The sequence below is a fragment of the Triturus cristatus genome, chromosome 8 (assembly GCF_964204655.1).
Source record: "Triturus cristatus chromosome 8, aTriCri1.1, whole genome shotgun sequence".
NCBI lineage: Eukaryota > Metazoa > Chordata > Amphibia > Caudata > Salamandridae > Triturus > Triturus cristatus.
The window spans coordinates 33,120,834-33,147,689 of record NC_140591.1 but is presented as its reverse complement, the minus strand read 5'-3'; the positions used below and the strand labels follow the sequence as shown (position 1 = coordinate 33,147,689).

At 48.4% G+C, this 26,856-nt stretch overlaps 1 protein-coding gene across 1 annotated transcript in view; it reads right to left on the bottom strand.

Annotated features, from left to right (window-relative positions):
• The window catches only part of LOC146799892 (cytosolic phospholipase A2 gamma-like), a 556,810-nt gene that overhangs the window by 25,650 nt on the left and 504,304 nt on the right, over nt 1-26,856 (bottom strand). Inside the window, exon 15 of the mRNA XM_085620826.1 lies at nt 22,985-23,150. Coding sequence (XP_085476952.1) covers nt 22,985-23,150 — 166 coding nt within the window. The remainder of the gene's footprint in view (nt 1-22,984; nt 23,151-26,856) is intronic.

The following is a 26,856-nucleotide window of genomic DNA, read 5'->3' as shown; positions in this document are numbered from 1 at the left end:
AGAGCTCAGCAATCTGCAGCACCAGAACTACCCACAGTCAGTTTGCCATAGGATTAGCTCTGCTCACCTCAGGTAGGAAAGAGGGACACCTCAATCAATTGTATGGTCAGTTCGAATATGATAATTCATCAACAAATACAAACGTTAAAAACACATTCCATAAGATAACAGGTATATTTAAAAAAATTACAAAGCAAGCTGCATCAATAACACTCATCTGTAACTAATCTAAAATACAAGCTTCGAAAAGGGTAAAATATTGAAAGTTACAAGCAGCAATCTTCATCAGACATCAACCATAGATACATTTCAGCAATGGATGCTGAAACGTGTCCAACATTCACTGCGACCTAGGGTCAAGGGTCTAAGATAAACTCATAATCCTCCGATACATTAACCATGCAGACAGAATACATTTTGCTACTGCGAACACCACCATTGCCCTGGTTTCACTTTTGCATATTTTCATAAGAGGATGCGGTCAACAGCCCTAAGGACCGACACAGGTACAATCCCCCTGGATCTCGGCCTGGAGTATTCCCTACAAAAAAACAGAATGTTCCTCTGATCCAGCTGTTAAACAAGAAGCTGGACAGAGCTTCGACTTGTCTCTCAACATGGACCAGGATGACGTAGGAGTTGTCAAGGCAAAAACACCATATCGGAACGGCAAAATAAAGGGAGTGTGCATACAAAATAAGAAATTATGGAGGCTATAGAAGCAAAGATCCCACTACACGTGGTGAAATTCGCCCAATAATCACCTTTGGTAATACCATTAGCAATGCTACTGATATCTGACCCAAGTCGATAAAAGTCTGGCTGGTATACACTAGCCAGGGGATCTGGGGTAAGTTCTGCAAAACTAAAATTTCACATAAGGCTTCTCTATGGGGCTCTAAATCCTCAATGAACCACACTCAAATATATCAAGGGGAGTAATCTTGCCTCCTCTGTAATGGGCTTAAAGGCGATATCCAACCTGGGTGGCAGGAGAGGAGTCCTGAGCCCCAAGCAGACAATAGCCCTTAAGAAATTTATTTTACACACGCCAAATAGAGAAGAATTGCAATGACCCCACAACTCGGCTCAATACCTTGCAGTGCTCTTAACCTGGGCATTGTAAATCTTGATCGCAGAGGAAATCTGGCAGGGTGGGATCCTTTTGGGGAACCTCACTGAAGCTCCATGGTGAAATAAGGAACAGCTCTTTTGGATGTGAGGGCCACAGGACTCATTACTCAACAGTCTGATAATGAGGTAATCAGATTCCTTTACTTTCTCTAATATGATGCCACCTACTCTGATACTACTATCAAGCCTCTTGGTAAAGTCAACCATGGACTTGGACATTTGAACATTTATCTTTAGCCCATGGGTGTCAGAAAATATTTAAGGGAGTGCAAAACATACATAAAAACTCAGTGCGAATCTGTGGAGTTCTTCCAGCGGGTAGAGACTATGCGGCTTGAATTACCACTCTGCCATTTAGTGCCAGTAGAGCGATCTGTGCTGAAAGATCAGCATGAACTGCACCATCTGCTGTGCGGAAGTGCACGGCCTTTCGAGTGGATATTGCTGCAGCTCAAGTAGAAAATCTACTCCAGCTGCAGCAAATCAAGTCGAGCACCAGCCCTCTGATTACCAGCAACTGCCCGCATTTGGAAACTGCACTGGGGGATGCCGGATCTCACTTGCACTCTTCACCTTACATTTTCTGAAGCCTCATGTAAGCAAAATTCTGCCAAGTGGTGATTGGCAGAATTTGACTGGACCTCAGGGTTAAAGAGTAACATGGAGTGACCAAAACTCTGCTCATACCTTGGGCAGACCCTTAAAAATAATTAGAAACCGTCAATAAGGGTCTGTAGGCCAGAGAGAGTTTAGGAAAGCAGAAAGGTGTCATCAAGAAAGGACAGAGCTGGCGCATTTTTGTTTGCCCAGGTGGTGGAAGTCTTTAACACAACTGGATAAATAATCAACACAGTTTATAAAGAGTAGAAACAGGATAGGGGCCAAACACAGCCTTTGCATATTCCTCTTGTCAGTTGGTTCCCCCTTTGGACGCCATTGAATCCTGGTATAGTTTCCCTCGTGCATGTGCATGATGATGTTCAGCATATTTTCCGGGATCTTAATGTCGGCTAGAACCAACCATAGTTTTCCAGTGGGACACAAATGAAATGCCGCTCGTAGATCAATAAAGCGACCGAGCAAACTGCCTCTGATTTTCCCAGTCTTTCATCTAGCTATGAGTATCCTAAAGGCCTATAGCTACAGTTAAAGTAACCAGGAACCCCACGGAGGCCGTGTGCAGAGTGGGAACACGACTGCGTGCTCAATACAAGTCAATGGCTAAGTCGCGGTTGTGAATTCCCGTAGAAGCCCAGGTTCTGGTGTGAAGGACCACAAACCTGGGCTTCTATTGGAATTCTCTAGGGCATATTATCAAGCCCCCTTATCGTCGCTTTAGCGGCAGTTTCCTGTCGCTAAAGCGGCGATAATGTTATCGCCGGTCTTGATAATATGGCCCCTAGTACTTCATCCCACGTATGCACCAATATATCTGCTATCACAGTCATGGACAAAGCAAAACAGATTTTTTGGACAAATTAATCTGACTCTGAACCTCTGGCTCCAAAGATATACCAACAGGCAAGCAACCCTGGCATTACCTCCTCGTTTGTCTTCTTCTCAGTCCTCACGTCAGCATTTACTCCATTCATGCAGAACCTAACCACCAAACTTGACTTTCACTTCCCATCGAAGGTGGCCCCTGTAACCCTGAATAGAAGTACCTCTCTTCCTGGGAAGGAATTCTTGTTTTATTTATTCTGCAGCCGATTGCCACCTGGGCTTCAGGTGTGTGCATTTTTATTTTGTTGTTTCTTTCCCTCAGGCCAGATTTAGCGGTTCCTGTTATTTTTTAATGATCACACTCATGTGCTGGGCATGTGAGATCACGGAGGACACCTGTGGTGTGCTGGACAACCAGTGGAAGACTCTGGGGATATTGGTTAGCTTTCTTTTCATTTTTTCATTGGCTTCACTGTGTTTGTAAGTGTTTCCTCCATGCCCCAATGCTTCCAGTGTGCGGGGCATCCATGCAGCATCTGTTCGGGCTAATTTGGCGCGCGATGCCAACCTGGTTTCAAAATGGCACCACCAGAGTTATGTTCCTGGCATCCCTGCGCTTTTGCCTGACACTCGTTACGGGCGGGGGCAGTGTTGCCTGATTCCCGGTGCAGGTATTTTCAATGCGGTTGCATCTTTGGTCTGACTCTGTGCTGGTTTCATTACACCAGGTACTTCCTGGATACCATGTCTCTTCTGCCTGTGCCCGGGCATATTTTGCTGGCCTGATCATGAGTGATTTAGAGGGCACCCTGGTGGTGGCTGGGCAATCTTCAGGGGTTCCAGTGTCCTTCGGCCTCCAAGTCATTATTGTGGCCGCTGTGGGAGCTGCTTTTCGGACTCATATGGGAGCTCCTCTTGTCAAAGTGCCTTGGATTGATCCTTCCCTCAAGGTGGATGAGGATGATGTAAAGGGTCATTTTGTGCATGGCATGATGGACCTGGCCAAACGCCTGCAACATGTGCAGAAGAATTTGGGCTTTTTTGTGGCCACTCCTGTTCCAGCTAAGAAAGACTTTTTTCCTCAATATTGGCAGACAGAGCTGGACTCTGTACCCTTACATGCCCCCATTTACCGGGCACCTCCAATGAATAGAAGAATGTGGAGAAACAGGCTTTTCCTCCATTTTTGCTGAAACATAACTTTGGGGAGGAGTTTCCCTCCTCGGTCAAGACTGAACATTATGGCTGGGTTGGCCTCTCAGTGGGTGGTGGTGTTCGAGTTTACTTTACCTTCAGATTTGGTGGACCGGAATATGAAAGGGGCTGTGAAGCGGGCCTACGCAGCTTCAAACTTTGCCATGCAGGACGATGCCTACTCTACTTATGCCATTCGGTCCCTCCCGAAGGACTTCCATTCTTCGGCCAGAAAGGTGTAGGAGGGTATAGATTTTTGGCATTATTGGCTTTGATCGAGCAACTAGTGTGCTTCTTCTCAGATGTCACCTTTGTTAATCTCTGTGCTTCAGCAGCTGTTTCTAGCACAGCAATTGCCGCCTGGTGCAACATTTGGAGGGCTGATGCTGCTTATAATCGGGTCCTTCTTAAACTACCCTTCCCGGGGTCTAAGGTGTTTGGCAGTGACTTGAAGGACATGATTAAACATTCTGCAGACAATCTCCTTCACGTCCGGCATCTTCCCAGATGACAAGAATCGGCGGAGATCAAACGCCTCCTCAATAAGCCCATGGCCAACCCCACGGACCTGAAAAACTACCAGCCCATCTCCCTCCTCCCGTTCACAGCCAAAGTCACCGAGAGACTTGTGAATACTCAGCTGACCACCTTCATCGACGAGAACTCCATCCTAGACACCTCTCAGTCCAGATTCCGCAGCAACCACAGCACCAAGATCTTTCTCCTCGCCACCACAGACGACATCCGTCTGCTATTTGACCAGGGACACACTGTGGCCCTCATCCTTCTAGACCTCGCCGCAGTTTGACACCGTCTCCTATCGCACCCTTGCAGCCAGACTTCACGACGCCGGGATACAAGGAGCCGCCCTTGACTGGTACCAATCTTTTCTCTCTGGCAGTACCCAGACGATCAGACTCCCGCCCTTTCTCTCTGAACCCACCGACATCAACTGCGGAGTGCCCCAGGGCTCATCACTTAGCCCCACGCTCTTCAACATCTACATGGCCCCCTTCGCTGCCATAGTCAGACATTATGGGCTCAGCATCATAGCCTACGCAGACAACACCCAACTCATCCTCTCACTCATGAAGAACCCTGTAGACACCAGACTCTGCTTCCAGGAGGGTATGAAGAACGTGGCAACCTGGATGAACGACAGCTGCCTCAAGCTCAACTCAGAAAAAACCAAGGTCCTCGTCCTCGGACCCTGCAACTCCACCTGGGACAACTCCTGGTGGCCCTCCACCTTAAGAAACCCACCCACCTCTACAGACCACGCACACAACCTCTGCATCATTTCCGACTCCTCTCTCGTCATGAACCGCCAGGTTAACGCCGTCGCTTCCACTAGCTTCAACTGCCAGCGCATCCTCCGCAAGACCTTCAGATGGACCCCCCCAACTGCAGAAAGACCGTCACCCAACGCCCTATACGCTGGAATCAACAGAGCTCTCCTACACAGACTCCAGCCCATCCAAAATGCCGCCGCCAGACTCTTCTTCGGGACCCCACACCACGAACACATGACCCCACACCTTCGAGACCTCCACTGGCTCCCTGTGGAGAGAATTGTCACCTTCAAACTCCTCACCCATGCCTACAAAGCCATAAACACCATCGGACCCAAATACCTCAAAGAAAGACTATCCTTCCACGTACCGCAGAGGAACCTCCGCTCCGCCAACCTCGCCCTGGCAGAGGTCCCCCGCATCCAGAGAAGCAGAACAGGAGGGAGAGCTTTCTCCTACATTGCAGCCAAGACCTGGAACGAGCTCCCCGTTATCAAATGCTCGAAAACCCTGCACACCTTCAGGAAGGACCTCAAGACCTGGCTCTTCGACTGATCCGGAGCTCCCCCCCCCAGCGCCTTGAGACCCTCACGGGTGAGTAGCGCGCTATATAAACCCCTGATTGAACAATCTTCGGCTTCTTGAGCAACTGCAAGAAGTCCCAGGTTGAACCTTCCAGGGAGTACACTTCCAGTTGAACTTTGGGGATGTCATGGTGACTGAGGAAAGTTATGTTCGTCTCCACTCCCATCTGTCCTCTCTTCTTTGCCACTCGGCCTCTGCTCGGACTTGGCTTTGCAGTCAGCGGGAGATGGCCTCTACTTTAGGTCTGGTTCCATGTGGGAGGTTACACTTGAATCCACTTGTTTACCATCTGTTGGGGCTTTGGGACCCGTTGTTCAAGTTGTATGAGGCTTTGATTCTGGGGATGCCTAAAATCCGCCGGGATCTCTAGTGGTGGCTGGTCCCCCCCTCATCTTAGCAAGGGTTTTTGTTTGGTTCCTCTGCCTGTCCTGGTTCTTGCGACAGATGCCAGAGGGAACGTTTGGGTTTCATGTCTAGGGGATGCCGCAGCTCATTGGCAATGAGATCAGATGGAGGCTCTTGGAAGGAGCTGGCAGCAGTCTTGAAAGCCTTTGTTTTTCCGTCCCATGCTGATGGGTGCTTGTGTGTGTGTGTGTGCAGATGTACAATAAGGTAATTTGCTCTCATCTGAACCACCAGGGAGGCATATGTCATCCTTTCTTTCCCAGCAGATTTGCCTTTTGGGCCGTGTCCCATCTCCTGGCTCTGTCCTGAGATTATCTTCTGAGGAAGGAGAATGGGCCTGCCACAGCTTTGAGTAAGAGGTTTGTGTTACAAGGAAATGAAAGATACGTAGTCCAGTGATGTAGTTCAGGATCACAGCTTTATTCTTCAGATAGGATCCACAGTAAGTCTCATGCTAGGCCTTATTCAATGCCCCACCAGGAGCATCCTCCTTGCTGCTCAGCCCTTCCACACCAACTGATTCCTTCTTCCACTCAAACACTCTCCAACATTCTGATGACATCCCATAGACTGATCAGCAAGGCAAAGGCAGCAACAGAGGATGCATTAATCACTTACTAGATCATAACACTTTCCCTCCTCAGTTACTATATCTGGGGGTCTTTCACTCCATCCTGTGCTGGTTCAGTTACCCTTGGCTGGATCTGTTTGACACTAAGGAGAATGTCCTTATTCCCTACTTTTATTGTCCGATTCCTTCCTCGAGGGCTTGGGCGTTGGATTCCCTGGCTGCTCCCTGGCTTCCGGGTCTTCCTTATTGTTTTCCGCCCATCCCGCTTCTCCCTCAGGTGGTCCAGAAGGAGGTCTGAGACGGGCGGTTCTTATGATTTCCCCGGCTTGGCCGAGGCACCCTATGTTCCCTTGTCTTCTCCGTCTGTCTGCAGCGCCCCATTGGGTGTTGCCGGTCCATCTGTCTCCCTTGCATCAGCCCCTTCTTCCCTGGTCTCTCGTCACAGTTGAAGCCGACGGTTTGGCACTTGAATGGCAGTCCCTCTTAAAGGGGGTTTGTTCTGTGGATATTGTGGAGCTCATCCAGCAGTCTTATAACCGCCACTGGTGGGGGCGAATTTTTCTATCTGGTGTCAGGTTCAGGGGTTATCCTCTTCTTCCTGTGAGTCTACCACGGTTTGGGAATTCCTTCGGGATGGTTTTATCTGGGTCTGGCTTTTTCTACCCTCCGTAGTCAGTGGGCTGCTGTTCAGGTGTTTCATGGGGTGTCTGTGCTGTCTATGGTTCTTCTGGTGGTTCTTTTCCTGTGGAATTGTTCTCTTCATCAGCATTTTTCAATGTCGCTTTGGGACTTGCTTTTGTTTCTGCGGGGTTTGCAGGGTGCTCCTTTTCAGCCGTTGGGAGTCCGCAGACTTCAGTTTCTCTCTGCCGAAGTGGTCTTTCTGGTAGACATCTCCTCGGGGAGGCAGGTTGGAAAAATTGGCCTTTACTGTCCACCCCTCCTTTCCTTTGTTTCCTTTCCAGACAAGTTGGTTCTTTGACCAAGTTCGGCCTTTCTTCCCAAGGTGGTGTATTCTTTTCATTTAGATTCAGATATTGTTTTGCCCACCTTTCGTCCGTCTCCAGTTTCTGCTGAGGAAGTGCGTTTGCATTCATTGGATGTCCATTAGGCGCTTTGTTTCTTTGCGATACACTGCTGCGCCTTGTTTGTCTCCCATGGTTTGGCCCGACGGGGTTTCAAGCCATCCCTTTCTATCTTGTCCCACAAGATTAAGTTGGCCATTTCACATTCCTATTTCTTGGGTGGCCAGTCTGTCCCCTAGTGTTTCCCTGGGATGTCTACTAGAGGAGTTTTGGTCTTCTGTACATCCTTTAAAGGGGCTTCCATTTGGGACATTTGTTTTGCTGGCACTTGGACCCAGCCCAACATGTTCATGTCCCACTATCATTTACACATGAGTGAGGATGTCTCTTCAGATTTTGGTACGGATATCTTGAGTTCTGTGGTTTCTCCTGTGGTATGGTCTCTGTATACTTAGTTTCACTAGAAACTTAATCTGTTTTTGCATTTTCGTGGTGTGGTTTGTTACAAAATCATTGGTGGGCTTGGGTACGTACTCTGACGTGAGGACTGTGAGAGGAAGACTGATGAGATAATGCCAGTTTAGTTACCAGTGATATACATTACTCCAAGTCCTTGTCTTTCTTATCACAGTCCTGAGTTCCCACTAGCCTCTTCCTGTGATCCACTTATTTCAGTCTGTGTTGGTTATTTCAGGACGTCCTTCCCAGTAAGTAAGGAACTTGAACTGAGGCGTAAGGGAGCCATCTTGAAATGGTAAGCAAAGTTCATGTTTGGTGGTTAGGTTTTGCATAGATGGAGTAAACTCCGACGTGATGACTGTGTGAGGAAGACTTGGGCTCAGAGTAATGTATATTATGGGTAAGTTACCGGACATTTCCCAACAGCACATGGACTAGAATAGAGGCGCTAATCTCTCAGTACCCTACTCCCTTCTAGCTAGCTACACAATAGGAGATCACTTGGGGCTCTAGCCAGATCAGGTGTCAAAAGGCAAGGTACCCAAAGATGGATGGCCCACACATACCCCACACAATCAGGGGGGGGGGGTGTTGAATTATGCTGTAACAATGTCCGGCATATATTGTTTAGTATAACTGTTTGTTGCTGCTTTTTATTATATCTCAATGCTGTCTGCTCTTGACTTTGATCTACTTCTACTGTATTTAAGGATCAACCTTTTGAGCATGCGAGACCATCCTTGGTCTACTTACACATGTTGACAAGCCCCCTCATTTGTTTTAAAGTAGCTAGTGTCGTAGGATCAGGAAGAGGCTGCTTGGTTGATGAGATGTCTATGCAATGCACACTGATTATGAATTTGTATTTGTTCTTAGTGAAATTCCTATCTGCATTTGTATCTGTTTTTATGTTTTGGGGTTTTCAAATATCCTCTGTTAGTTCAATACCCAAGTTGATATGCTGCACCCGTTGTACCCCCAGTTTTATGTGCTTTTAGAGGGAAATTGCCTTTGTGCCCTGGGGCATCTTGTTTTAATTTATGAACGCTTTTATTGGCTCATTGTTTTATTATATATTGTTATTGTTATATTTGGGTTGTTCACTTTTATGGCTCTTTTGAGCCGAATAAAGTTTAGGATTGATTGAGTGATTGATCTACAAGTGAACAATGTGTATGTTGTAAATAGCTGCATTGTAAAGGGCTCTATTACCCCTGGGTCATGTTTGCACTATTGGCAACTATTTTAAATCAAAAAACAAATGTTTGCATAAGGAAATCTGCCTCCCAAACCATGAGATGTAGTCCCCTCTGCTGATGGCAAAAACAGATCATACTGTTTTTCCATTTTCAGTTTACTGTATTTATGAACAAGGATCTGTTGGACTTGGCCCTTTTTGCATGGTCATCCCGGAACTTTTTGCCTTCCTCCTGTATTTTGTCTGACCTGTTTTTGTTGGTTTTAGGACTCTGGGCACTTTACAACTGCTGATCAGTGCTAAAGTGCATATGCTCTCCCTATTGTAAATTGATGTATGAATTAGTGATTCCATGATTGGCTGGTTTGGTTTACCTGTCAGACCCTAGTACAGTGTACCAGGAGTGCACAGGGCTGGTAATCCAAATACTGCTGGTGGGCTTGCAGCACTGGTTGTGCCACCCACAGAAGCAGCCTGTAAAAGTGTGTCTAAGGCCTGCCATTGCAGAGCCTGCGTGCAGTCTGGTACTGTTATGCTGACTGGGCAAGTGCACACACTTGCCAGTCCCTAAACCTTCCCTTTTCTTCATATCAGACACCCCTATGGTAGGCCCAAGGGCAGGGTGCATTGTAAGTATAAGGTAGGACATACCCTGGTGTGTGCGGCATGTTCTAATAGTGAATTACAGCCATTTTCGTTTTTCACTATTGCAAGGCTACCTGTTCTCCATAGCCCAGAATGGGCAGTTTGATTATTACATCTTATAATCCTAACTGACTCAGGGAACATGGTAGAAATTCGAATTTAGTATGCCTGAACTCAGAATGAAAAAATACATATTTTAGTGAAGTTGGTTTTAACATCCTGTGTTTGAAAATACCACTTTTAGAAAGTAGGTATTTTCTTGTCTAACCATTCAAACCTGCCTCTGCTAGGCTGTGTATTCCTTGTCTGGAGTTTGAGTGACAGGGCTGGGGGATTCCAGGAGACCGGGTGAGTCAGCCCAGTGGTGAATAGAGAGATCTGCATATAGATGGGAGGGAGGAGTTGTACCCGAGACCTGAATAGGGCTGGGCCTTCCCTCCATAATGGTGGCTCCACTTCCTGTGGTGCGTCTGATGTCTCTGCCCTGCACTCTGAAAGGAAAAAAGGAGTCATGTAAACAAAGTGCTCCAGGACTAACCAGAACTGGTTTGGACTAGGCAAAGGCCTCTCTGCCTTCAGAGAACAAAGAGAAACTTGGTATAAATATTGGGACCCAAACCCAAGAACTTTAGATCACTTTGGGAACAAGAAAAAACCTTTGCTGAGGAGTTGAACCAGAAGAAACCGAGGAGAGGCTATCCCTAAGCTGAAGTGCTGCTTGAGGGATTGGCTTGCAGTGGTTGCCTGACTGCCAAAGAAAGGAGAAAGGACTTTGTGTGCATTTTCATTCAACTTGTGAAGGATCTCCAAGGGCTTGGAAAAGAGCTTGCCTTCTGCTGAAGTCTCAGGGACAACAGACGTCAACCACCAGCTCCCCAAGAGTTCTCTGAAAGTGCCTGTAGCTGGATTTAGGCCTTCTGAGGGACTGCGTGTCGCAAGGAGCTGGAAGCGCGACTCAAGAAGAAGAAGAAGCGTGTTGCCATCGCAGCCGCTGCCGTTGCATCATGGATGTCGCCGCTGTAGCTGTCGCATTGCACCGCATCACGAGAAGCTTCCTGCAACACCGAAGAAGCGTGTCGCCATCGCAGCCGCTGCCGTCGCATCACGGATGTTGCAGCTGTAGTTGTTGCATTGCACCGCATCACGAGAAGAGTCTCGCAACGAAGAAGAAGCGTGTCGCAGCCGCTGCCTTCGCATCCCGGAACAAGGGTGTCACCGCTGAAGCGGTCGCATTGCACCGCAGAAGCACCTCGCATCCACGGAGAAGCGTGCCACCATCGGAGCCGCTGTCGTTGCATCACTGAACAAGGGTGTTGCCGCTGCAGCTGTCGCATCAAGCGGAAGCATATCGCATCGTCGGAGAAGAGTGTCGCCACCAAAGCCGCTGTAGTCGCATCAAGGAACAAGGGTGTCGCCGCTGACGCATCGAGTCAAGACTTCTCGCAACATCGGAGAAGCGTGCCGCATCAAGAAGACGACGACATCTTTATTTCTTTGTACCAAACTTTCATCGCATCACCATCGTTGCAACACTTTCATTGCCCTGCGTGTCGCATCTTAAGGTACATTGACTCAAAGTGTCGCATTTAAGATCTAAAGATAATTAAGCTAAATTCTACCATTTTAAAGTAACAGTATTGTGGATTTTTGTCGTTTATGGTCTTGTGTTAAATCTATATAAAGAATACTTATTTTTGATATAAAACTGGTGTGGTGTCCATCTGTAGTGTTGTCACTTGATATAAAACGGGTGTGGTGTCCATCTGTAGTGTTGTCACTTGATTACTGTATGTGTTCACAAATGCTTTACACACTGCCTCTGAGATAAGCCCGTCTGCTTGTGCCAAGCTACCAAAGAGGTGAGCAGGGGTTATTTTAGGAGTGTACCCCCTTACCATGACTAGAGGCAAGGGTCCCTATTTGTCAGAAGTACCTACCTGTGCCCACTAGAAACCCCCAAATCTAACAGGATCCCTGTGCACATGCACCAGAGGTAAAACCCAATGATTGTCCTTTCTGTTAATAATAATAATAATAATAATAATAATGTTTTTGTAGGTAACTTCAGTTGTATAAAGCAGTGTTCCCACTGATCTCAATGACAATGGTGACTTCCTTGAGGTTTACCTCCATCAGGAGGCAGTGGACAGACTTCAATAAAACGCTCACCACCAACATCAGAGCAACTAATGGCACCAGCACCTCAGTAGGACAAAGGTAGACGCCACCACACTATACAAAGAAACATGTTTCTCCATACAAGCATATCCTGATTGCAAATATTAATGTTATTGACTGTCTGCTTCTCTGTTTGGAATAGAGACACTTCATAAATAGAACATTTTTACAATAATATTTAGGCTCAGCATTTGATTTTCAAAGGCCAGCATCCTTTGAAACCCACCAGGAATGTAATTAAGGCACAACAAATCTGACAGTAAAACTCCAATTGGATGATGTCAATGTAGTTTTCTACACCATTTCGATTAGTTTCCGTTTGCAGCAGCAATGTTGAAAATTATCAATGGTTACGAATTAGCTTTTATCAGACTCGCATTTCTTCATTTTCCAGCTTCATCACTTATTGGATATCAGTGTCATCCACACAATTGTATGGAATCCAGCTTTATTTTTTAGATGTTGGCCTTTTCTTTAATATGCACACTCATCCCTGAGGCCTGCTACATTCCACCTCTAGACGCATCTCTTAGCCCTCGCCATATTTATAAATCACTAAACACTGCTAATAATCTGGCTGTACTCAGGACATGAGTTCATGCTCAAATGCATTTTTTGATCTGGTCAATCAATAAATCAGGATTTATAAAGTGTGGCTAATCAACCACGTAGGAGGCTTACTCGAACAGCCAGGTCAATGTGGGAGAAGGAGCATCCTCCACCGCTGCTTCAGTAGATGCAGGGAGTATGGGCTGTTCCAGGTCTTTGCTGCAATGTGGGAGAAGGAGCCTCCTCCACTTCTGCTTCGGTAGATGCAGGTAGTATGGGCTGTTCCACATCTTTACTGTGATGTATCCCTGAGTGCCTGCTTTCCCCGTTGTGATCGCGCTCCTCTTGCTTTTTGTCCTTCTGTATCCCTGAGTGCCTGCTTTCCCCGTTGTGATCGCGCTCCCCTTGCTTTTTGTATCCCTGAGTGCCTGCTGCCCCTCGTGCCCCCGCCGTCCCCCTCCGTCCTTCCGCCGCTTTTTGTCGTTTTTTTCTCGCTTTTCCGGCTTTTGTACCCCTTCTAGGTACTTTTCTGCTTTTTCGGGCCTCCTCGCCTCCCCGAGGCCCTTCGCCGCTTTTCCCGCTCTTTTTCCCCCCTACCCGCCCTCCTCCCGCCTCCCAGCTGTCCCCGCCTCCCCGGCTACCCCTTATATGGCGGCCGCTGCGAGGCAGTGGTAGCGACCTTTGACCCCAGGGTAGGTCGCTCCCCTGCCCTCGCGGCGCCACCAGATCCTCTGTGCCTGCCTTCTGCTCTGTTGTTGTGCCGACTGTCCCCCAGAGTGTCTGCCTTTTTCCCCTGTGTATGATCGCGTCCCCTTTTGCTTTTTAGTATCCCAGAGTACCTGCTTTCCCTGTGTGATCGCGCTCCCCTTGCTTTTTGTATCCCTGAGTGCCTGCTGCCCCTCGTGCCCCCGCCGTCCCCCTCCATCCTTCCGCCGCTTTTTGTCGTTTTTTTCTCTCTTTTCCGGCTTTTGTACCCCTTCTAGGTACTTTTCCGCTTTTTCGGGCCTCCTCGCCTCCCCGAGGCCCTTCGCTGCTTGCCCCGCTCTTTTTCCCCCCTACCCGCCCTCCTCCCGCCTCCCAGCTGTCCCCGCCTCCCCGGCTACCCCTTATATGGCGGCCGCTGCGAGGCAGTGGTAGCGACCTTTGACCCCAGGGTAGGTCGCTCCCCTGCCCTCGCGGCACCACCAGATCCTCTGTGCCTGCCTTCTGCTCTGTTGTTGTGTCGACTGTCCCCCAGAGTGTCTGCCTTTTTCCCCTGTGTATGATCGCGTCCCCTTTTGCTTTTTTGTATCCCAGAGTACCTGCTTTCCCCGTGTGATCGCGCTCCCCTTGCCTTCTGTATCCCTGAGTGCCTGCTTTCCCCGTTGTGATCACGCTCCCCTTGCTTTTTGTATCCCTGAGTGCCTGCTGCCCCTCGTGCCCCTGCCGTCCCCCTCCGTCCTTCCGCCGCTTTTTGTCGTTTTTTTCCTCGCTTTTCCGGCTTTTGTACCCCTTCTAGGTACTTTTCCGCTTTTTCGGGCCTCCTCGCCTCCCCGAGGCCCTTCGCCGCTTTTCCCGCTCTTTTTCCCCCCTACCTGCCCTCCTCCCGCCTCCCAGCTGTCCCCGCCTCCCCGGCTACCCCTTATATGGCGGCCGCTGCGAGGCCGCGCAGCGGACGCGCGCAGCGAGCGCGCCGCTGGCGCGCCGAAGGCGCGCCTAAGGCAAGCCCGTCTGCGCCCGTCCGCGCCTGGACCGCGCCCAGCACCCGAACCTCTGGCCCCCGCGCCCCCCGCCTGACCTACGACTCCGCCTTCCTCGCCAACCTCAACCCCGGCCGCACGCCGGGCTGCTACTGCGCCACCCCGAAACGTACCCACGGACCCTTCACCTGCAGCAACTGCCGCTTCACCTGCCTCCGAACCCACTCCGCTCCCGCCAAGAACTACTCCCCCGGAAACAACCTCCACTGCATCCTGGTCAACACCCGATCCATCCACAGGCACGCCATCGAACTGTGGAACCTCATCAACTCTACGAACCCGGACATCGCCTTCCTCACCGAGACCTGGATGAACCCCTCCTCGGCACCCGACATCGCCATAGCCATCCCCGACGGCTACAAAATCATCCGGAAAGACCGCACCAACCGCATCGGAGGAGGCATCGCCATCGCACACAAAAACTCCATCCGCATCTCGACCAACACCGACAACTCACTCCCCGACGCCGAACACCTCCACTTCATGATCCACAGCGACCCCAAAACCACCCTCAGAGGCACCCTCATGTACAGACCACCAGGACCTCGCACCAAGTTCAGCGAAGACATCGCAGACTTCGTCAACCCTCACGCACTCTCATCCACCGACTACATCCTCCTAGGAGACCTCAACTTTCACCTGGAGAACCTCACCGACAACAACACCACCGCCTTACTGGACAACCTCGCCAACCTGGGACTGAATCAGCTAGTCAACACCCCCACCCACGACGCCGGACACACGCTCGACCCCATCTTCTCCTCCAGCAAACACATCACCTTCAGCCACACCACCGAACTCACCTGGTCGGACCATAGCTGCGTCCACTTCATCTTCAAGAAGACCACCGTGCCCCACCACACCCAGCAACCACCAAGAAGACACTGGAATCGTATCACCACGGAACAGATCGCATCAACCCTCTCCCAGAACCAAGCCACCAGCACCACCGACCCCAACGTAGCCGCCAACAACCTCACAAACTGGATCTCCGACTGCGCCAACCTCCTGGCCCCCCTGAAGACTCAAGCCAGCACCAACAACCACAAGAAAAACTCCTGGTTCACCCCCGAGAACTCCAAGAAAGAATGCCGCGCCCGCGAGAAGACGTGGCGCCTTAACCAGACCGGAGAGAACATGTCAGCTCTCAAGGACGCCACCCGCCAACACCACCAACACCTCCGCGCCGCACGAAAAACAGCCTACCGGAACAGACTTGACAACAACGCCCACAACAGCAAGGAACTATTTGGCATCGTTAAAGAGCTCTCCAACCCGGAAGCAGAAAACAACTCCATCCCTCCCTCACAGGACCTCTGCGACTCCCTCGCAACCTTCTTCCACCACAAGATCAACGACATATACAACAGCTTCCCGACCGCCGACACGAGCCCCCCTCCGGAACCCGCCACCGACACCACCACCATCCTCACCTGGAACCCTACCACCACCGAGGAGACCACCCGCATAATGAACTCGATCCACTCCGGATCCCCATCGGACCCCTGCCCGCACCACATCTACAACAAGGCCGATGACATCATCGCACCGCACCTCCGAGACGTCATCAACGCCTCCCTCATCGCCGCCACCTTCCCGGAGAGCTGGAAACACGCAGAGCTCAACGCCCTCTTAAAGAAACCTACAGCCGACCCCACCGAACTCAAAAACTTCCGGCCCATCTCTCTCCTGCCGTTCCCCGCCAAAGTGATTGAGAAAATCGTCAACGCTCAACTCACCAACGCCCTGGAAACCAATGACTCCCTCGACCCCACACAGTTCGGTTTCAGGGCCAACCACAGCACCGAAACCGCCCTGATCGCAGCAACGGACGACATCAGAGCCCTGACCGACAAGGGAGAGACCGTGGCCCTCATACTCCTGGACCTCTCTGCAGCCTTCGACACGGTCTGCCACCGCACCCTGATACGCCGCCTCAGCAACGCTGGCATCAGAAGCAAGGCCCTGGAATGGATCGTCTCCTTCCTCTCCCCCTTCAGATCCACAGCCACGGAGATCATCTGCGGCGTACCTCAAGGATCCTCCCTCAGCCCCACTCTCTTCAACGTCTACATGACCCCCCTGGCGAACATCGCACGCAAACACGGACTCGACCGTATATCATACGCCGACGACACCCAGCTCATCTTATCCCTCACTAACAACCCCACATCAGCTAGGACCAGACTACATGAAGGAATGAAGGAAGTGGCGAACTGGATGACAGACAGCCGTCTGAAACAAAACGGAGGTCCTCATCCTCGGCCCCACTCCCACTACATGGGATGACTCCTGGTGGCCCCCCGCCCTAGGCAGCACACCCAACCCACCGACCACGCGCGCAACCTCGGCTTCATCCTGGACTCTTCCCTCACCATGACCAGACAGGTGAACTCGGTGACCTCGGCATGTTTCAACACCCTCCGCATGCTCCGCAAGATCTTCTGCTGGATCCCCACCGACACCAGGAAGACCGTCACCCACGCCCTCGTCACCAGCCGCTTGGACTACGGGAACACCCTGTACGCCGGCATCACCACCAAGCTGCAGAGGAAACTCCAACGGATCCAGAACGCTGCCGCAAGACTCATCCTGGACATCCCTCGCCACCACCACATCTCCGGACACCTGAAAAAACTCCATTGGCTACCCGTCAACAAGCGGATCACCTTCCGACTACTCACCCACGCACACAAAGCCCTTCACAACCTCGGACCCAAACTCATCAACAACCGCGTCTCCTTCTACACTCCCCCGCGCACTCTGCGCTCCACCGGACAGGCCCTGGCAGCCGTACCCCGCATCCGCAAAGCCACCGCCGGAGGAAGATCCTTCTCTTTTCTAGCAGCGAAGACCTGGAACTCTCTGCCCAGCCACCTTCGCACCATACCTGACCACCTCTCCTTCAGAAGGCAGCTCAAGACCTGGCTCTTCGAGCACTGTCCCCCCCCCCCCCCCCCCTCCCAGCGCCTTGAGACCCTTGATGGGTGAGTAGCGCACTTTATAAATGCGATTGATTGATTGATGTGGGAGAAGGAGCCTCCTCCACTGCTGCTTCAGTAGATGCGGGGAGTATGGGCTGTTCCAGGTCTGTGCTGTGATGTGGGAGAAGGAGCCTCCTCCACTGCTGCTTCAGTATATGCGAGGAGTATGGGCTGTTCCAGGTCTTTGCTGCAATGTGGGAGAAGGAGCATCCTCCACTGATGCTTCGGTAGATGCGGGGAGTATGGGCTGTTCCAGGTCTGTGCTGTGATGTGGGAGAAGGAGCATCCTCCACTGCTGCTTCAGTAGATGCGGGGAGTATGGGCTGTTCCAGGTCTTTGCAGCAATGTGGGAGAAGGAGCATCCTCCACTGATGCTTCGGTAGATGCGGGTAGTATGGGCTGTTCCAGGTCTTTGCTGCGATGTGGGAGAAGGAGCATCCTCCAATTCTGCTTCGGTAGATACGGGGAGTATGGGCTGTTCCAGGTCTTGGCTGCGATGTGGGAGAAGGAGCATCCTCCACTTCTGCTTCGGTAGATGCGGGGAGTGTGGGTTGTTCCCGGTCTTTGCAGTGATGTGGGAGAAAGAGCATCCTCCACTTCTGCTTCGGTAGATGCAGGGAGTGTGGGCTGTTCACAGTCTTTGCTGCGATGTGGGAGAAGGACCATCCTCCACTTCTGCTTCGGTAGATGCTGGGAGTGTGGGCTGTTCCAGGTCTTTGCTACGATGTGGGAGAAGGAGCATCCTCCACTTCTGCCTCAGTAGATGTGGGGAGTATAGGCTGTTCCAGGTCTTTGCTGCAATGCGGGAGAAGGAGCATCCTCCACTTCGGTTTCAGTAGATGCGGGGAGTGTGGGCTGTTCCCGGTCTTTGCTGCAATGTGGGAGAAGGAGCATCCTCCACTTCTGCTTCGGTCGATGCGGGCAAGTGAAAGGGAGGCGGTACCCAGTCTTAATTGCTGGAAGTTCAGGCAGTGATGATGTAGGTGGGTCTTTGGTTGGGTAGAGCCTTGTGTGTGTGGGTCAGCAGCTTGAATTGTCATCTCTTCTGTACAGGGAGTCAGTGGAGTTCCCTTAGGTGGGGAGTGATGTGGGTTTGTCGGGAAAGGTCAAGTATGATTCTGGCTGTGGTGTTCTGTATGGTCTTAAGCCTCTGTAGAAGGTGTTTGGTGATTTCTACATAGAGGGCATTGCGTAGTCCAATCGGCTGCGGATGAGAGCTAGTGTCATGGTGCACTGTGTTCGTAGGGTAGTCACTTGAACATCTAATACAGATTGCGCAGAGTGAGGCAGCGTCGATCAGTGATTTCATGGTGAGCTTGTCATCAACAATGATTTTGAGCATTCTGGCGTGGATGGTGGGAGTGTGTGTGGGTCCTAGGTCTCATGGCCACCAGGAGTCGTTCCATGTGTTGCTGCCGTTGCCAAGGATCAGTGCTTACGTCTTGTCTGTGTACCACTGCAGGCTGCTGTTCTTCATCCAGTCTGCGATGTTTGTCATGCACCTGTGGTAGTCGGAGAGGATGAGTTGGGTGTTGTCTTCATAGAAAATTATGTTGAGACCATGGGATCGGTCTATGTTGGCCAGTAGGATCATATATGCGTTGGAGAGTGGGGCTGTGGAATGAGTCTTAGTTTATGTTTAGGAATTTGTAGAGCGCGTGGCTGCCCGAGGGCTCCCCAGCGCTAAAGAGTACTGTTTACAAGCTCTATCCATAGTGCATCTACAAGGGGAACAGCAAAGTTTTAAGATGTTTCCTGAAAACGGTTTTGTTGGGTAGAATTCTTACTTTATATGGGAGGGCATTCCACATCTTTGGTACAAGGTGGGCAAATGATCTGCCCCTCCCCGGCTCTTTTGGCTCTCGATGTCCTAAGAAGCTGTTGCTGAGCTGATCTTAGATGCCTGGTAGGGATATACCTGGACATCATTTGTCTCAGTTTTATTGGGCCTTTTTTGTTAACAGCCCTATATGCCAAGCATAGGGACTTAAACTTTATTCTTATTTCAATATGGAGCCAGTGTAGCCGTTTCAGTGCTTCTTTAGTCAAAGTGTATTTGGGGATTTTTAGAAGGAGTCTTGCTGCCGCATTTTGTACTACCTGTAGTCTCTTCATCACATATTTAGGCGCGCCTACGTAAAGTGAGTTTCCATAGTCCAAGCGCAAGATTATAAGAGACTGGATGACCGTTTTTTTCAGATGTTCCGGGATCACCTCAATATCCTTCCTTAGTATTTTAAGCAGAGAGAAACATATCCAACAGTTTCCTGGATTGGCAATCCATCGTGAATGAGTGAGTTCTCCATCCAGACCCCCAAGTTTTTTCGTAACTGGTTTGGGTATAGGTGGGATTCCCATACAAGGGGGCCACTGTGTCAGGGGTGCCTGGATAGTGGATTTTCCTAATAACATAATCTGTTTTTTCGCCATTTGATTTCAGATGGCTATTGGCCATCCAATTTACCACTCTCTCCAGACGGACTCAACTGCTGATTTGCGTTATCTGTTAGGGAGACTATCAGCTGTGTGTCGTCAGCATATGACACCACTGAGACACGGCAGAGGTTCCCAATGACTGGAAGCTTGCCGCTGTTAAACCGCTTAAAAAAAAATCCCTTGCCGACCCTACCACTCTCTCTAATTTACGTCCGATCTCCTTATTGCCGGTGATGTCCAAGCTGACTGAGAGGTTCGTGACTAAACAACTTACGAGCTTCTTGGAAGTAAATAATATCTTACATCCAAATCAGTCAGGGTTTCGCTCAAGCCATTCCACCGAGTCTGCTCTGCTGTATACAGCAGAAACCCTTCGCATGGCCATGGACCAAGGAAAGGAGGCGGTCTTAATTTTACTTGACCTGTCGGCAGCCTTCGACACGGTTTCACATTCCATCTTAGTGGACCGGTTGGCTGCCGCAGGAGTGGCTGGGACGGCTCTGGCTTGGCTGGATAACTTTCTCAGAGACAGGCGTCAAATTACAGTGCTGGGCCCCTATCAATCTGAAGCAAAGGCGCTCAGTTTTGGAGTTCCCCAGGGATCAAGTCTGAGCCCTATACTTTTTAACTTGTATATGGTTCCCCTGGTAAAGCTGATCGCCTCATTTCAGATCAGCACTATTTTGTATGCTGATGACACTCAGCTTATTTTAGTACTGGATAGGGAGCAACCTGATGCTGAGGAAAATCTCAAAGAGTGTCTAACAGCAACATTTAAGTGGATGACTGACAATCACCTTAAATGTAACGCTGATAAGACTGAGATTTTGCCATTTGGAAAGCACAAGTTGTTTTCCCCAAAGAGCTGTTGGCCTGAGGATGCAGTAGCTCCCCCTAATACCATCACCTCAGCTCGGAACTTAGGCATTAAGTTTGACAACCAACTGTCTTTTAAGCAGCAAACGGTTGCCGTAGCTGGCACTTGTTTCCATATAATAAAAGGGCTGAGAAAATTCTTTGATCTTTTGCCTCTGTCAGCTAGGAAAACAGTTGCTGTGGCATTAATAAACTCCAGGCTCGACTATTGCAACAGCTTATATGCTGGAGCAAATAAATCGGTTCTCCATAGATTGCAAATAGTCCAGCACGCAGCAGCCCGTCTAGTTTTACGTCTGCCGCGTAAGTCGTCAGCCTCAGCAGCATTGAATGCGCTTCACTGGCTTCCCGTTGTTAAGAGGATCCTTTTTAAGATCCTCCTAATTACTTTTAGGGCTTTCCACCACCAAGGACCTAAATACCTACAGAGTGGGTTTAAACGTTACCATCCGGTACGTTGCTTAAGGTCTGCAGGGCAGAACTTGCTTTTAACCCCCAGATTTAAGCTGGTGACTAGAGGCGGTAAATCCCTTTTTGTACTGGGGACCAAAGCATGGAATAAGCTTCCCTTTGCTATACGCTCTATGTCTCATGAAACCCAATTCAGGAAGGCATTAAAAACCTGGCTCTTTTCAATGACAAATGCTGCATGTATGGCAATGATTTAAGTATGTAATGTTTAGCGTGAAGTGTGTCTTCTCCCACCAACCCTTTTCATCTGGGTTGGGTGAGGGCCATGATACTCTTTCGAGTGATAATTGCGCTATAGAAATACATTTTACATTACATTACATTACATCTTCCTGTGCTAAATTAGCCAGCTGTCGTACATAAATATTAAATAGGGTAGGACTAAGGGAAGATCCCTGTGGGACACCACATGTCAGAGAAACAGTCCCCTTCCATCACTTGGAAGGAACGGTCTTCCAAAAAAGAAGCCAACCAGTCCATGGCAAGGCCATGGACTCCTATTTCCCTTAGTCTCCCCATTAAAGTGATGTGATCTACGTTGTCAAATGCTGCACTGAGGTCTAACAAAACAATGGCAGCAGAGCCACCCTCGTCCAACAGTGCTGATTCTGTACTATGGGAGGCACGAAAACCCATCTGAGTGGGATGCAGTATTTCATTAGTTTCCAGGAAGTTAGTCAAGGTATTGTTTACATGCTTTTCTAAAAGTTTGCTGATAAATGGCAAAAGTGAAATAGGGCGTAGATTGCTAAAGACAGTAGGGTCCATATTGGCTTTTTTTTGTAATGGCCTAATGATTGCATGCTTCCAAGCTTTTGGGTCTGAAGCGGTTTCTAATGATAGGTTGAGCATTTCTGTTAGAGGGTAAAATGGTCTCCAGTGCTTTGGCTAAAATCTGGGGCGGGGCTGGAATAATAGGTGATCCAGATTGAGTACCTTTTATTAGATTACGAACGTTTTCTTCCTCAAGTCTGGGGAAATGACCTAATTTTGGGAAGGATAAGAGTCCTTCCACCTCTGTGCCTATATCAGAGTTCAAGTCTCTATCCTTTGGGAATTGGTCATATATTTCTATTACTTTTTTGTGGAAAAAGGTAGCTAGGTCATTACACCTTTCGACTGAGACTGGGAGGGTTTTTGTATTTTCATGGGGGTTAGTTAGCGTTTTAACCACTCTAAATAGTTCCCTTGAGGAATTAACTGATTGGGAGATTGTTTCTACATAGAATTTGGCTTGAGCACTCTTCATATCATCGGCCTGATTAGCAGCTTGTATCTGGATTTTAAAGCTGGATCATACTTTCCAGAGTTTCAGAGGTGAAAGGTGGGAGGTGGAGCCTCTAGATTCTTCTGGTAAGAAAGGAGGGGATCGATCTGATCTTGTCCCCTTGGATGGATGTGGTGGAGTCTTTCGATCAGTATGATGTGAAAGGCTGCAGAGAGGTCGAGGAGGATGAAACCTGCTGTTTCTCCTCGGTCAAGGAGGGTTCGGATGTCGTTGTTGGCTGCGATCAGAGTGGTTTCCATGCTATGATTGCTGCGGAAGCCGAACTGGGAGGCGGTGAGTACCTGATTCTGCTCCAGATGTGTCGTGAGTGGATTGTTGATCATCTTTTCCAGTACCGTAGCTGGGAATGGGAGCAGGGAGAATGCTGGTCTATGCTGATTTTATGCTATGCTGAAAATCAGGTCTATGCTGATTTTGCATCACTATATGCAAGAAGGAATCTTTTACATAACAGTGAATATGACAGACATGTAAAACACCAAGTCATCATTTCTTACTAATTAAACGTTGCTGACCTGCACAGTTCTCTTTGTTGAAAAGTGGGATGTGCATCACTGTGGGGACATTCAACCCTTTGAAGATGTAGCATCCAGAGGGTTCCTTTTCTTCATCTTCGTGCAGAGTAACATCTGGGAATGGAATATTGTTGGCTTTGCAGTAATCAGCAGTTAGTCTAAGGGTCTAAACAATAAGTTAAAAAGAGAGTTTAGGCCATTGTTTTTTATTATTAAACATGTAATATCAAATGTTGGTTACACTTATCCAAATGTTTGTTGTATACTGCAGAAAAAGCATATTGCTCAAACTAGGGGACTGGCAACATCGCTGGTGGAATCTTTAACATTTATAAACTTTCCCATAGTCCACTGCCAGGCCATAGGGTCCGTCAACATCAGTGTACTTTATCCAAACTCAGAGACCCCAACCAAGTATCTTGTCTATTGCAATCACAAGCACAGATTCTACTCCTCCTCTTTCGGACCCAATTTACCGCAAATATGGTGCTCTCAGTTTTGCCCGTAAACTCACAAATCCGACTGCTGATATGTTTGGTATGACCCTTTGCTCTAGCCCCCTCATCCACATGGCCTTCTCTAAGCCAACAGCTCCCATTTCCTGATCTCGTTCTTTTTTCTGCCTATTCACCACAGAAGCTAGTCATCACTTACCACTCCTAGTCCTTTCGTGGATCCATTTAGATTTAAAAGCCAAAAACAGCCATTGACCCATTACTCACGGATTCCCCTACACTAGAACTTACAACAGTCTGGATTTCATTTCTTCTTGATCAAACACATTACAGAATACACCAACATGTACATCATCATCTCCTGCTAGCCTCTTGGACCGTTAGGTGACATTTTCAGGACCATGACCTAGACTGTGTGTTCTAAAGGAGCTGCTTAAATAAGCGTTACAGAGGAGACATTTAGGGCCCTATTACGATGTCGGTCTCTGACCGACACCATTTCTGTGTGGGAACCGGCCGAACATAGGTTGGTGGTTCATAACACTTGATTACAATGCGAGCGCACATGAAAACCCGCCCGCAGCACAAACTCCCATAAAGAAATGGGAGTAAAGTGTAAATCCGTGTACCATGTGCAGGCACCTCATGTCTGCCACAGGGTGCAGGGTTTATCAGAAGGCCTGACATGGAAAGGCTGTCTGAAAATACCATCATAATCCCAACAGTGGAAATGCTGTCTGTAAGGGATTATGCTAGGTATCCGACCAGCCGGCCGCCTCCTTGAGCCTGTCGGAACACAGTCGGATTGACTAGCTGGTTTACACTCCGCCTGCCCACATTGAAATTTGGCAGTCAGACTGCAAATCTTTGGTGCCGGTCGGTAAGCCTCCGATGAGCAGTCAGAGGGTTACTGACCGACATCGTAATGAGGTCCTTAATGTTGAAATGTGAGGTGCCGGGCTGAATAAAGCAAACACAAGGAGAGGATAGATGGAGCAGTGAAACGTTTCAGATACCCCAGTCACAGATCTGGGTTGAATCCATCATCATTCTTTAGCTCACTTTGCCACCCCTGACTGAATAAAGTCTGCTGCACCTTACACTCTGAAAATTGCCCCAGAATAAGCTATATCTCACATACAATAGTATATTGTAGAACATTTGTAATATTTAAGAAACAAAAATAATTATGTTTTGAAGAGGGCTGCGAATTGTTTTAACGAAATGTAAAACTGGACCTCAACTAAGTGGTCTAATAATTAAACATAATATTATACGGCTGTGGCTGTGAGACATAGTATAGATTTGAGAAGATTAAGCGGCTATGGTGTCAGTCTGTGCACTCAAGGGCAGCAAGATATGGCCACCTAACCATGGAAGTTGGGAAGCTGAAAGCTATCATGATATCCACAAACGACAGTGGGGCTCAGTGGCCATCACAGGACTAGACGTTGTGTGCCGGTACAATGCCAGGGCAGGCCAAGATTACTATAGTGTCATCTACAAAAGTTAGAAAACATGATGATATACTGGTGACCAAATCAAATATCAAGCACATGCTGGAAAACAAAATCAATCAGTTGACATTGAGGTGGGATTATTGCCTGAAAATTAAAGCGCATGTAAAAAACACAAGGAAAACAATCTGAACACACTACAAGAACTATGTTTCACAGTTGAGGATTTATAGCAGAAATTGACATCACTGCATGGCAGAATAGGATACTTAGAAGGCTGGGCCAAAAAAGCTGAAGGACACTCCTATCATAAAAGTAGTCCTAATTTTGGTCTACCTTTAGAAATAGAGGCCAGCAACATGGTTGTCTACTTGGAACAAATGCTATTCAGCACATTAGCAATACAGAGTCCAGGGTTATGGCAAAATGCCTCCTCCAGTGTTGCCCTCAGGCTAGTTGTTGCAAAGCTTTTACCACACTAAAGATAGGAACATCATCTTGCAAGAAGTGAGGAAGACAGAAAAACTATGGTGGAAAACTAGAAAGTATCGACCTTTCCGCACTTCACCCTTGCGTTTCAGGAGCAACCTGCTTGATTCCGGTCTTTCAAGAACAAACTCCAGTAGCATCAACTACAATATTCACTTCTATTCGCAGCTAAACTTGAAGTAATTGTGGACCAAAAAAAGCATACTTTTTAGTTAATCCTGAATGGGATTGGAAATAGTCGTATCAATAGGCACTGGGAACACAAGACCTAGATGAGAAGTGAAAAACAAATTGCATAGGCCAAGATATGTTGGAATGGGAATACGATGTGAATGCATACCATGATGTGTGCAGGTCCGACTATGGCAATACCAATAAATGTAATATCAATGTATGTCATAACCTGTGCCCACATAACAATCTCAATACCTATAAATGCAATGTCAATGTATGTAATAATCTATGCCTACACAACAGTGTTGATACAGACAATAACGATGTCAATGTATGCCATAATCCATGTATGAATGACACTGTTGTTACCAGTAAAAGCAAAGTCGATGTACGCCATCATCAAGGCACACATAACTGTCAATGTTAGTAAATAATATTGATGCACGCTATTACAGCGGTACACACAATGTTAAGAATGTCGAAAGAAATACCAGTGACTGCCATATTATTTTCAGGCATTCCAATGAACTTGTATCATTGCTGTCAGATTCAGCATAGGTGACTTCCTCATCAATCCTGAGTCAGATGTTGTCAGGCAGGTCCTGCGACCCGAACCCATACCTATTGAATGACAGGTCACAGGTGGGGACTCTCTTATCCAAAAGACAAACCCATGCCCAGAAAAAACTCTGATCGATCCCACAGATAGTTGCAGCACAAACAGGTCCAAGGAAATTGGCCCCAATAAAACACATTTGGCCAAAGCCTAGAGTTTCCCAAAAAAAAACAAAGCTAGATACCACATGTAGATAGGAACACTCAGCTAATGTGGACATCTGGACACATACACACTGCCCACTCGAGCTCTCCCCGAGGTCGGGAGCCATCTGTGTCCTTATCAGATGCCCAAACATGTTAATGTTTGACTGAGATGCTTTTTCATGAAAGCAGAAATAACTTTATTGTACCTTACTAGATGTATATATTATCAGCCAAAGCTCATACGCGTTCTGTAGAGACTCTCTTGGCCGGTGCTTTTAATTAATCCACCTTGTTCCTGTTTTGCCAAACGCCTACTGTCTTTTGATTTCTTTAAGGTAAATTCATATGCGAGCAACAGTTTCATTAGGAAGGTTTACAGTCCAGATGTTTCCATATGCGCCTACTAGCAGACAAACAAGAGTGCAAAAGAAAGCAGTGATGGCGGCCAGTGTTTTCTTGTGGTCTGGGAAGGAGCATGTAAGCAAGAATTCATTAAATGAAGACTCTGACACAGGATATCTAGACAGTGATTAGG